At 42.8% G+C, this 13,508-nt stretch overlaps 1 protein-coding gene across 1 annotated transcript; it reads left to right on the top strand.

Moving 5' to 3' along the window:
• The first annotated feature begins 3,854 nt into the window (after window positions 1-3,854).
• ttr (transthyretin (prealbumin, amyloidosis type I)) lies at window positions 3,855-8,809 on the top strand. The gene is made up of 4 exons (XM_063200126.1): window positions 3,855-3,938; window positions 7,128-7,270; window positions 7,564-7,699; window positions 8,621-8,809. The coding sequence occupies exons 1-4, from the start codon at window positions 3,873-3,875 to the stop codon at window positions 8,726-8,728; spliced, it is 453 nt and encodes a 150-aa protein (XP_063056196.1). The 5' UTR covers window positions 3,855-3,872; the 3' UTR covers window positions 8,729-8,809.
• Window positions 8,810-13,508: the final 4,699 nt, after the last annotated feature.

The raw sequence follows: 13,508 nt of genomic DNA, 5'->3' as shown, positions 1-13,508 counted from the left end.
AGGTTGTTAAAGGCTGAGGGCAGCTTTTCTTAAAAAGGGCTCAGGCATTCAGCACCCTTTTTTGCAGGTGCCTTAGGCATCAATGGGTTAAAGGTCCACTGGCCTACTCAAAACAGCCATTACTTGAGATGACAGTACTTTTTTTAGGGAATTACTGTTCATTCAGGACAGTCCTCTCGCACAACTTTGTCCTCTGAGATCAAAAATCAATACATTTTTAGGCAAACTCAAAGCTTCTGTGATCCATTTAGGACTCATCAGAGGACTACTGTATACAGTAGGGCCTACAGTAAAACCACTTGAAGTGGCTTATTTGTATATACAGTACATATTGTCATCATCATCATCATCATCATCCAGGGGCGGAGCACTGGTGTTGTGACAGGGGGGGCGAGAGATGTGTCAGAGGCCCCCCTCACACCTAATGATTAAAAAATACCTGCAATAAAGGCATTTAACACCAACTTTGCTGTTTAGCATAATACTAAACTACTTAAACAATACTGAAATATCGCAAATGGGGCCTCTGAGGTGTTTAGAAATCCAAAGCCATTGGTAGGGGGCCCCCTTAGTGGTAAGGCCCGGGGTTTCTGCCCCCACCCCCCCCTGCTCCGCCCCTGTCATCATTATCATCATCACCATCATCACCATCATCTTCTTCTTCTTCTTCTTCTTCTTCTTCTTCTTCTTCTTCTTCTTCTTCTTCTTCTTCTTCTTCTTCTTCTTCTTCTTCATGTATACACAGTTGGAGAGCAGAATGTTGGTTGACATAGATCACCATTTCAGCTTCAATTGGTGACATCAAGGGAAAAACACAACATTTCATTTCATTTCTCAATGGGATGTAAAGCCCACCACCTGTACACCTGAAAGAAGAAGACGCCCTCTGTCAGTGCTTTTAAAATGGTGATCTGATCTCACTTAGGCCTATTGCCTGACCTAACCAAGGTAAGCTAGTTTGGTGACTTGGCTGTAACAAGAATGTGGTAAGAATGCCACTTTCTTAACCTGGGTTAACATAAAATGTGACCTTGTGACATTCTCACCTCTTAGACTTAATCCTTTGCAGGGTTGGACTAGCCTGATTATCTTCGACTTTCAAATCTCTTTCAGACTTGGTCTGACCAAGAGCATAACTATTAACGTTTCCCAAACGGCATGGTTGACCCGCCTCCCTACGTTTGCTACTGGTTGACTGGTTTCCGATAAACTGGGTGGAGTTCCCGATTTTTCCATCAAAAACATGGTATCACGGCCAATCCAGCTGTGGTGATTTGTTTTCAAGCTTAGAGGGGAAGAAGTCTCAACAGACCACAGCAATGTGAAGCATGTTCAGTGTCAGCTAATAGCTATGCAACACTGCTTGAGGCAATGCAGTGTTGTGTTTAACAAACCAGGGTCTTTAGTTCATTCTCAGTGCAGGCTCAGGCTCAGTGTGGCCATTGTAAAAATTGGCCATCTTGAAATCATCATCTTCGAATCAAATCATTATTTTTGTTATAAAGATTTGGTGCAAATCTGTCCACCTGTTCAGAAGTTATAGCACAAACAACAAAGCAATCTGAAGTGAAAAGTGAAAGCCCAACTGTGAAACTCCAACTCCCATTGTCATTGTGACACAGCACTCCACAGCACACAAGTGCACACTGCACACAACTAAGTTGCACTTATGCCTCTCCCGTGCAATGGGGCAGCCCCCAATGGCACCCAAAAGGGAGCAGTGTCGCAGGACGCTACCATGCTCAGGGTACCTCAGTCATGGGGGAAGATGGGGGAGAGCACTGGTTAATTACTCCCCCGTCAAAGCTGGTCATCTTGAAAACATTGGCCTTCAATATGTATCAGTTTATGTATGTACTATATCGTAGTATTTATTATAGAGTTCTAGCACAAACGATTTGAAGTGAAAGCCCACCTGCGAAACTCACATTGCCACTGTGACCCAGCAGCACTCCACAGCATACATCGCCATTGCATTTATGCCTCACCCGTGCAAGGGGCAGCCCCAAACGACAGGGCATGGCAGGGCAGGGCAGTACCTAAGTCATGGAGGAGGATGGGGGTTAATTACACCCCCAACCTTTGAACTGCAAGTCTGATGCCGCTTACCCATGACTGCCCATTTGGGGGAAATCAATTCACTTGTTTAAAAGTACACTGTGACAGACAGATTCACAGGCTCACATACAGCCAAGTGAATCCGAGTGAAGTTCCTCTCAACATTTGAGATTGATGGACAGAGTTTTATTTAAAATGTTGCAAAAGCACAATTCAAAGGTCATTATCTCATTTGCAATCAGGATGTTGAATGAGGAAAAGCTCCCCAACTGTTTTTTTTTCCTCAGCTGACTTGACTTGACTTGATTTGACTTGACAGCAGGAAAACTAACTCTATGTCCAGAGTGTCACCCTATGCCTCCGGCCCAGCACCTTGAGTCACCAGGATGAGTCATAATGAAGCTTCTTACTGAGTTGTTCATTTTATGGTCAAAACTTGCAATCTCATGGTGATACCACCAGAGGTCCTCAGAGCACAGCACAGCTAAGAGGAGCCAGTCACCTGGTGTGAGTTCCAATATGTGACCTTGCGTCCTCCACTTGTGCTTGTGGCCTCGCCCCACCTCCTGGCCCCTCCTCTGTGGAGAAAACAAATAAATTTCCCTGCTGTCAGCCTAGCCAAAACTATTTTTGGGGGACTATTCTTCATTCACCATCCAGTTTGCAATTGAGAAAATGACTTAACAATTGAGATTTTACGAGATATTGAAATATAATTCTGTTGTCAGTGATGTCATCATGACTTCCTGGTACGAGGACACAAGCACAAGTGGAGGACACAAGGTTGCATATTGGAACGCACCCCTGGCCTGAAGGAGAGTGAGAGACCGCAATCTGCTGCACAGAACAGCGCCACCAAGAGGTCAGCCACGTCAAGCACCAGATATGAGGTCGCAAGGGTCATTCGGTCATCAGACTGAGACAAAACTAATTGACTGGCACAGATCCAGCCCTGACACATTTATTACACCAGATTTATTGCTCCATAATGTGCATACATACCACTTTGGATTTTGGGGTTTTTTTTTCATAAAAAAGCCATAGGGCAAAGGGTTCATTGCAAGATTGCATTACAACATGAGAGAGAGAGAGAGAGAGAGAGAGAGAGAGAGAGAGAGAGAGAGAGAGAGAGAGAGAGAGAGAGAGAGAGAGAGAGAGAGAGAGAGAGAGAGAGAGAGAGAGAGAGAGAGAGCAGAGTTAAACAGGAAGAGTTAAACATCAAAAGCATATTCTGCCACAGAAGCTCCTTGTTGTCAGGCAGGCCTCACCTGACACAGAAGAGGATGCTCTAGTCCTGCAGCTCCCACCAAGTGTCAGAGAGTACACCACGCGTCCCAAACTCACAAGAGTTCAAACATTAGCCTTCCACTTCACGTGTCTGTGTGTGGAGTAGTATGGTGGATTACGGAGTATAAACACAGATTATGAGATCCATGCCAGCCGTCTGGAGTGAGACGGAGATGGCATGAGAATGGAATGGAATTAGGCCCCCAGACGGATGCCGGTGAGTGTGAATTAAAGCCTATTTCATATAGCAAGACCGCTACAAAGCCCGCTCTGTGTAAAGTTACTGATCAGCCTGGTATTTGCCCAGTCAACAGAGCGGAGCAGTGTGTGCGTGTGTGTGTGTGTGTGTGTGTGTGTGTGTGTGTGTGTGTGTGTGTGTGTGTGTGTGTGTGTGTGTGTGTGTGTGTGTGTGTGTGTGTGTGTGTGTGTGTGTGTGTGTGTGTGTGTGTGCGTCAGCTGATGTTGCCTGCATATAAGAGGGCACACAAAAATGCTTGAACAGCACTGAAGCTCTTTTAGCCCTTACCATGCACAAGAGTGCGGTCTGTGTGTTTCTTGCCTCTGTGGTGCTGCTATGCGGCGCCGCCCCACTGGTGAGTACCTGAATTGCAACTTAGCTTTATAGCCTAAGAAACTTTTTGTAAAAATCTATATGCATTCATAATTCTTTATATATATTCATATATATATTGATAAGACTATGCTAGTGATGTCAGCACTACCATTTTAATGAATTCCAGAAATGAAAATGTTGAGATGTTTTCAGAGATTGATTGTACTGCTTTTCAAAAATGTCAAACTTTGAATAATGCAAGATTTCTTGCAACATAGAAATCAAGCAATGCATTCAGAAAATGGATAGTGTGGAATGTGGTGGAATGCGAAGTAGAGTTGAATGTGTACAATGATGCAGATATATTGGCACTCTTTAAATGACTGAACACAGGACAACATTGGAGTACTTGGATAATTCTCATGTTGAGGTTTTTCTTATGCAGACTAGATTTATCTAGTTGAGGTCAATAATGTCTGTGTGGAGAGCCAGTATGCACTCGTACTTATTCTGAAGTGAATAAGTGTTTGGTAAAGTTTGTTTGAGTCAACGTCTTTTACCTGTTGCATGGTGCTGTTTGAAAGATGGGATTGGGGCCCTGTATCCTATTCAAGGATGCAATATTTTTCAATACAGTTTTAACTCCACTATTACCAGGGACAGTTGCAATGCACTGTCTAAGATAATCAATGTACGATGAAACTCTCATGACCACTGGACATACTTTTTTTGCTTATCATAAACAGACTGTGAGATGCCTGAGCTGTCCCGCTACCGGGAAACCTCTTGGCATGTGTCCAATACACCATGACTGTCCAAAACACTTTTTTTTTGCTGGACTGTGACGTTGTGACGATTGAGAAATCTTCTCCCCTATCATAATCAGTGCACTGCTTTAGGATCATTTTACCTTCTCTTCATGCACCTTACCAGCATTTATCTTCTTTGTTGAATACTATTCATGGCTTAGTTCTCTAATCTCTACATCACAATACTATATCATAGACGTATCTGTCGACACTCATTCTTGGTCATGTTAGTCTCTTGTCTACCTCAACTCACTGAATGTTTTTGAACAACTGCCTTTTTATTTTTTTCTGTAGTTTTTATTTACCCTCCCTGACTATTTATGTAAGCTACTTGACACCTTAATTTCCCACTAGGGATCAATAGTCACTCCACGCTACTGTTATCTATTATTTATTATATGGTTGTGACGTCATCGGTCGAATGCTCCATTCATTTCAACGGGGCTCCCCAACGTTCGCACGTCTGTTATTTTTCGATAACGGACGGGTTGGTCTATAACAGACCGCTGTCAATGGCAACAAGACTTTTCACTGCTAAAGCGACTTTTCAACAAGACTCTAATCAGCTGCTGTGATAGACAACACCTGTTGTCCTGGCTACCTAGCTGTTGCCTAGCGGTGTTCCACAACGGCACTGTTTTGTTTTGCGCAGTAACAATCTTTGACATTAGAAACTATAGTAGACTTCACATTAAATAGGCCTAAAGAAATGTCCCCGCCGTGTGTGAATCATTTAAGTATATCCATATAATAAGCGGATTAACTTTCGGCGAGTCGGTCGCTTTGTGGAATAGCAGCACTTCAGAGAGAACAAGACCCCTCCGCTCCGCGTCGGGGTCTAAAGATTCTCTCTGTCGAGCTGCTATTCCACGGTAGCGACCTTCTCGCCGAACGTTAACCCTTATATCATGACCCAGCTGAACTGACTGCTGCACTTGCTGAGGGCCCACTGTCATTATGCAATAGTACCTTACTGTACATGGAGTATATTAAGTATTTCTACTACATTTATTTTAAGTCAGAGATACATAGACTTAACATGTATTTGTTTACTAGCCTATGTAAAGAATGCAGCATAGCATGCTGGGTAAAACTACATGAGGATGTTATGAAGCTATGGTAATAATAATTTGTAAATATATATATATATATATATATATATATATATATATATATATATATATATATATATATATATATATATATATATATATATATTTAAATAAATAAAAAAAGGAAAAAAAAGAAAACTCTGTCTTACCAAATAATTTCCAAGAAAATGGTTGTCTTACCATAGATTGTTAATCGGTGGGCGTGATTAAAAGAACACATCCTGGTTTCTTGTAAATAAATAGGGACCACCCACTTGAACTAAAGGCCAGTGTCCTCCTGGTGACCTTCTCAGCAAACACAGGTTTCCCCTTTTCACTTCAATGGAAATAATGACGTAGTTGATTTAATATTAAGCCAGCCATCACACAACCTTTTGGCACAGGCACACTGATCACTAGAGCGTTGAGCGTTGGCATTCCAAGAAACACTGCTGACATTCTGTTCTTCTTTCATGGTCATTAACAGGACTCTGAATTAACACCTGCCAACCAGCCAAATAGTCGTGAAGTTTCAGTTTGCCTGGTAGAAATTACCAATTTACTAGCCACTTTGACCCATTAGTGAATGTGTGTTTGGCTTGTAAGATTAACGTCTCCTAGCCATTTGGCTGGTGTTAATTTAGAGTCTTCTTTATTAATATAATGTGTATTTCCATTGTACCAGGCTGAGGTCAAAGGAACCCCGAAAACAGTCATGGATTGTACAGAATTTAAATTGAAATGAAATGGAAAAAGTCATATCTACTTACTTTATATTTACTTTCTGTAAAGAGATTATTTAATATAGGACAATTGATTGTGATTTAGATAGGACAATTGATTGTTTAACAGATGATGATGAATTGATTGATCTGCAGTTGCCATACATACAATAGATAGATTACTTTGTGCTTCTAACCATAAAAGTATTGGATTTGGTGTCTAGACACTACTGTGAGACCCCTATAGAACACTGCTCTTAAAACTCTTGGAGAGAAGTGAAGAGATGAGGGAAATTTGTAATACCCGTATAGTATACTATTTCATACACGTAGCATAATACAAAATTCATTTAAAGAGGCACTTTCAAAGTTTAAGATGGACCACCCCACACTGCTTGAATTGACAGAATTGAGTGAGCAACGTGTTTAACATCATCATGTTCATTTATAAAGTGTCCACCTGAACTGAGCTGTGCACGGGAATTTGAACTTTCTGGGATTCATATAAAGAGAGTTAAATAATAATAATAATTGTAATAATTGTAATAATTGTAATAATAATAATAACAATACGTCTTGTCTATGTTTCTCTCCTGTTTGTGTTCAGGACCACCAGCATGGTGGTTCGGACTCCAAGTGTCCGCTGATGGTTAAGATCCTGGATGCAGTGAAGGGGGCACCGGCCGGCAGTGTGGCCCTCAAGGTGTCGCGGCGCGGTGCCAACGGAGAGTGGGCACAAGTGGCATCCGGGTAGGCTTAGACCTTAGCCAATGGGCTTACCTCAACACTGCGTGCAAATGTACTGTATGTGTGTGTTCCTGCATGTGCTCAACTGAAGTGACCACTGCTTACCTCAGCAGAGAATTCCTGGAAAGAAAGACCAGACCGGCTTAAGGTTGAAATGGCCAACTTACTAAAGCTGACTGTGCAATAACTGGCACCATGGCAGATGTTATGAAATGGGCGGGGTGAAATAAGGATAGTGGGTGGTGATAAACATCCCAATAATCATCCTTGTCTTCCTCTCTCCTCTCCTCCTCCAGAGTAACAGACCCCACAGGTGAGGTTCATGATCTGATCTCGGAGCAGAACTTCCCTGCTGGAGTTTACCGTGTGGAGTTCGACACTAAATCATACTGGAAAGCAGAGGGGAGGACGCCGTTCCACGAGGTGGCAGAGGTACAGTAGAAAGCCAAGGAGTTTGAGTGATTATAAGTATGCGGGATATGGCTGCAGGCGGGATATGGCTGCAGCCTTGGGGCCCCTGACTGACCAAAAGTGAAAACTTGCGACAGAATTGTCACAAGATGCAATATGGCAATATGCAATCTTTGATTTGTTACAAAATTTGCCCTGCAGGTGGCCCCACAGCAGCCTGTAGCCTATAGGAGCCCCAGGCCATCTTAATTCGGCCCTGACCTACAGAGTATATTATTTCATCAAAAGCAACTTGTCAGGGCAGAGGGTGCGAGCGCTGTTTACTGACTCCTCCACTGTATATGAACCCGCAAACTTTCAATAGAGAAATTACCTTCATAAGTGCATTAGACCACAGTTGTCCATGATTTTCTAACATCTAGAGACCTCCAATGTACCGCATCAAGATGTCCAAAGGCCCCTAGGCTACAGGTTGCGAACAGCCCCCTGCAGAAAAAAAATGGTGAAATTGCAGAAACTGTGCCGACTATAGAGAGGAGAAGTAACAAGAGATGATTCACCCCCCCTCTGACCAACCAGGAGCCCCTGGCAGGTGGGGGCCCCAAGGCGGCAGCCATATCTGGCCTGTGCATTTACCTGGAACTGGCTTTACTTGCACTGTGTTAACTCTGGCTCTATTTGCTCAGCTCCACAAACATTTTTAAGTGAGAAGTTGATTTACAGTGAAATTTAGACTTGCTTAAGTTTTCCACAGAGAGGACGCAGATAAGGAACTCAGATACAGACCCTAAAAGCAATACATACCTAACATAACAATTATAGCAGACCTTACACTAATACTTAATAAAACTGATCGCTGAAAAACAAGTGTGTGGGTGTTGTTTGACGTCCTAACCAAGGTTGTCTATTTGTGTGCCCTCTGGCCTGTTTGTGTGTGTGCAGGTGGTATTTGAAGCACATGCGGAAGGCCATCGTCACTACACTCTGGCACTGCTGCTAAGCCCTTTCTCCTACACAACCACAGCTGTGGTGGTCAAGGCCCACGACTGATGCACACTGGTACACACACGGTTCACCATTATCTCCATCTTCACTGACACGCAATAAATGAATAAATGACATGCCAAATAAGTTGTCTCTTTTCTCATTTTAATTGTAGGTGTGCTGAATTCAATGTCATTTTGAATTTAATTATTTCATTTACATTACCTACAAATATATATTTACTTGAACTGTAGACGTGTTAATATTGTGTGATAAAATTGAGGTATTGCTTCATTGGATTGTTGTGACTTAATTCTTGTAGAAGTTAACCAGTTTTGCGCACCAGAAATCCAGTCAATGGAGTAAAGTGAAAAATGGAAATCAAGATCAAAGCATTACAAAAGGAAGACAAAACGCAAGGTTTTCACCTAGAAACTCTTTTTTAATGTTTCAATAGAGCATATCGCAGTGACAGACTGGCATAACAGAAAAGTTTTTTTGAGGGGGAAATAAAAGAACAAGAGTTGTACCGGTCAATCAAAAAGTCAGCCAGTCACAGAAGAGAGCTGTGAGTTTGAAATTGATGTTACAGCAAAACTTGCCATTTCAATATGGCTGGCATCTACAGTGAAGGACTCCCAGCTCATCCGGACCTCCACCCAGCACCCACACACCCAACCCACCCACACACACACACAGGGGTGCCAATTCCTGGTTCAAGTAAGAGGAAGAAAACCTCACAAAGCCACAACAATTCATCCAATTTGCTATTAGAACGGTGACTGTTGTAAGCAGTCAGAACAGGTACATCAGCGACTCAGCGAAGTCATTTACAATAATGTTTGAAGAAAAACATGGCAGGTGTTTCTTTTTTTTTCCTTTCGTTCTACCTTCTGGACCTGGGATTGGCACCTCTGTTGAACAGCAACAGAGTTATACTCAACAATAAAACCCGAACCCTTGAGGTCCAATCCGACCAACCCGAACCCCGCCCCACCTGACCCTGAACCCCGAACTTCAAAACCCCTTAACACTACAAGTCGTCGCAGAGGTCACCACTGATGGGCAACCTCAAAAAGTTTAAATGAATGACTGGGTTTTTTTTCAGGCTATTGGATCAGTCTTTATTTTTATTTTTTTTATTTTTTGTTTTGTTTTTCTTGTCTCATTTTAAAAAATAAATGTGCACTCTATTGGCATGTGAAAGCCCCAACCACACCAGCACCGCATCTCAGCAACCATGCAAAAGTGGAAATTAAAATAAAAAAACACCTATTTTTGGAAATTAAAATAATAAACAAATGAAAAAAAAATAGAGAAAAGAAATCAAGGCACAAATATGAATACTGCAAAAAATGTAACACTACATTACAGCTTTGTAATAGTGAATATGTCTTTATAATCGTCTAGCTTTGTTTTGTTTTATTATTACTTTTTTGTCGTTTTGTTTTTGGCTGTTTTATGTCATCACTGAACACAGAATGTGCATGTGCGTGGTAAAGAGTTTGCTTCACTGTTTCAGACAACACATTTGGCAGTGGGTCCGACATGCGACACACACACACACACACACTCCTCCTTCGCTGGAATTTGATGCCTGTGTGTCGGTCCCTCTACTACAGTGAAAGGCTTGGGGAGTACGCACACTTACAAACACAGGCCCTACTGGCCTTAATAATCCCAGTCCAGTCCAACCTCTGGTAACGTTCTCTCCATCATCACCACCAACATCCCATAATAGCCCCTCCCTCGGAGCCCCTGGCTGTGGTCCCCGTGTCTTGGCTGGGATGTGTGAAGGGACAGAGGGATGAAAAGGCATAATGATAAGCCCCCTTGGTGGTCTAATGGTCCACCCAGGGCTCCAAATGAACTTTTTTTCACCACCACCCAAAATGGCTAGTAGAGGTTTATCTTACTAGTAGTTAAATACACATTCACTGATGGGTCAAAGTGGCTAGTAAGTCAGCATTTTTCTACCAGCCAAACTGATTTTCCACCAGCATTTGGAGGGTTGGCGGTGTGTTCATTTAGAGCCCTGTGTGTGTCTACATACTGGTTCCTGGCTGTGGTGATGATCACGAAGATAATAATGTCGCTTTGCACTGCAGCTTTTGAGACCCGAAAAGAAGACTGAAGGCCAAAGGAGGATAATGTTTGGTCAGACAGACGAGAAAAGAAAAAAACAACCAAAAATTTGCTAAATTCTGTCCGTTTTGGGCTTTATGTGTATACACCCACATACATACGCTCAACTCTCTCACACAGACACACTCACTCAAACACAAACCCTCGTTTACACATAGTCACTTAATAAAAAGAACAACGTTTCCCATTGTCAGGTAAGCTTTCAGTGCAGACAGAGTAGAGGAGGAAGAGAGGAGGGATGCCAAGATATAAGGGAAAGAGAGGAAAGAGGAAACCGACTTTGGCACCGGACACACCAAACACAAACAACAGATATGTGCACGTCACTTCATTATCAGGTTTTTTTTCTTTCTGTTTTTTTCCCTGTTTTTGTTTTTTGAGTCCTCTCAATTTTTTTTGGAATAATTTCTCCTCTGTCGTCATTGGTAAAGATGTGTACACTGACAATTGTGAAACCCCTAAACAACAGGGCCAAATCAAATACAGACTTTACCTCTGCTGCCTTGGCAACGGTTACTATGTAAACAGCAGGAAACTGGCTACCCAATACTACTACCCTTAGCCTATTTACAAAAAAGAAAGAAAAGTAAAGAAAAAAGTACAAAAGAAAAAGCCTTTAAGAACTTCCAAGTGCTAATGCACCTGAAAGTGAAATACACATCTCATCTGAGGCTGCAAAGCATCCTGGAATTTGAATGCACAGCAATAACCACTCGATACTTAACACTGGTATGATAAATAACACCAAAATCAACCGAACAGTAATAAACACAAATAACAATCAATGATTCACCCACTTACTCTCTCACTCTCACTCTCTCACCACACACGCGGACACATACACGCACACCTGCATACCCACGAGCATAACGATAAAAAAGCTTAAAATACAGAGAATGGGAAAAGATATGTAAAGAGACAGACGAAGGGAGAGAGCTCTGATGTAGCCAGGCATTGATGTACGCTGGCCACAAGCAGACGCATAAGAGCTCCGACATCCACACGTGAAACGGGCGCCCAGAGCTCTGAGCTTCACAAGCGAAACGTCCTAATGGCACATTGGGCCCCTCAAGAACGCAAGCACAGGCGCTCTCTCATCCTGGCCCAGCTGTTTCCACACACACTCTCACACACACAGCAATGCAACGCTACACACTCTCCCAGACGGCAACGAGCACATACAGCACTCCACGGACAAACGCACACGCTCTTGCAAACTGATAGACAACACAAAAACAAGAGAGTACAAACCACACTCCGGAGAAACTCCCCCCCTCTCACACACACACACACAACACACCCAAATATGGGGGATTTAGCAGCGATGGCCCCCCCACCAACACGCCCCTTTGCCACAGAGTCAGCAGGGATGACCCATGTTTGCTCTCTCTCTACGTTTCTCCCTGTAGGATAGAGTACCTTGCAGCATTCTTTCAAAGGGAAAAAGAGGAGATTGGCACCAACACAAACCTTAACTTCACCTCACCTCTCTCTCTACCTCTCTCTCTCATCCTCCAAGAGGAGAAAGAAGATATTGGCACCAAAACAAACCCCCCTTTCCCTTCCCTTCCCGCCTCCCTGTATGACACTGAGAATTAAGTTAAAAAAAGGAAGAAGGGTGAGAGTGAAAGTAAGGCATGCAAAGCACGGTGGCGTTTTGTCTGTTTCTGTTTTAGCAGTTAAAAAAAAACAACAATATGGCCCTTCTAATTTGTAACTCCTCCCACACCATACCTACACCTGCCTGCTTTGAGAGTCAAGCCCCTCCTCTTCATGAAGGGTGTGTGGTTACAACGTAAAAAGGGGCTTGGGGGTGGACCAACATAGCTGCCAAAAGAAGAGTGACGAGTCATACAGGTGTGTGTGTGTGTGTGTGTGTGTGTGTGTGTGTGTGTGTGTGTGTGTGTGTGTGTGTGTGTGTAAAAGAGATGCACATTGGTGTGTATGACATTGGGTGTGTGATTGTATATTTGTTGTTAGTGTGGACGCATGAAAGTAAGTCTGTGTGTGTCTGTATGTCTTTGTGTTTGAACAGGTAAACTGCACATTCACAGCCACACATTCGCACACAGATGCATGCTCGAGTACGCACACACACAAAAAAAGCACACACACACACCAATGCCTTGGTCACGAAAAATTGAACACAAACACAGGAGTGCTTTCCAACACTTAAATAAAACATGACAAATAAATACAAAAAAGGTCTCGTAAAAATATTTCCATTTTACATACGTAAATCAAAAAAACAGATTCACTTTTCTGGCAACTCAGGTAAAAAGGTATTCCCATTTAAGATATGCGCTCGACCACCCAAAAGCAAAGAAAGAGAGGAAAGAAAGCAAAAAAAAAAAAAAAAATCAAGAGTCTGTTGGCTTCTGAGAGGCAGTGGCGAAGCGGCACTTTCTGCGGAGGGGTGAGAGAAAGCAAGCGAGTGACTGAAAAGCGCAGAAGGAGAGAAAGAGCCCATGAGTGTTAGGGACTCCCTAAAAACATGGCATTCAACTCCAACGGATGGGACCTAAGAACAACTGGGCCCCGTTTCTCGAAAGCATTGTTGCTAACAAGTTAGCAACTTAGAGGTTTCCAGTGAGAAATTGCATTGCAACCAAGTTAGCAACGACATTGTCGAGAAATGCACCCCAGGTCTTTTGGTCTGTGGCATCCTGCAACGCTCATATCACACACCTTTTTTTGTAAA

This window comes from Engraulis encrasicolus, chromosome 6 (assembly GCF_034702125.1).
Source record: "Engraulis encrasicolus isolate BLACKSEA-1 chromosome 6, IST_EnEncr_1.0, whole genome shotgun sequence".
Taxonomy (NCBI): domain Eukaryota; kingdom Metazoa; phylum Chordata; class Actinopteri; order Clupeiformes; family Engraulidae; genus Engraulis; species Engraulis encrasicolus.
Note: the sequence above shows the minus strand (reverse complement) of the source record. Positions and strands in the feature narration are given on the sequence as shown.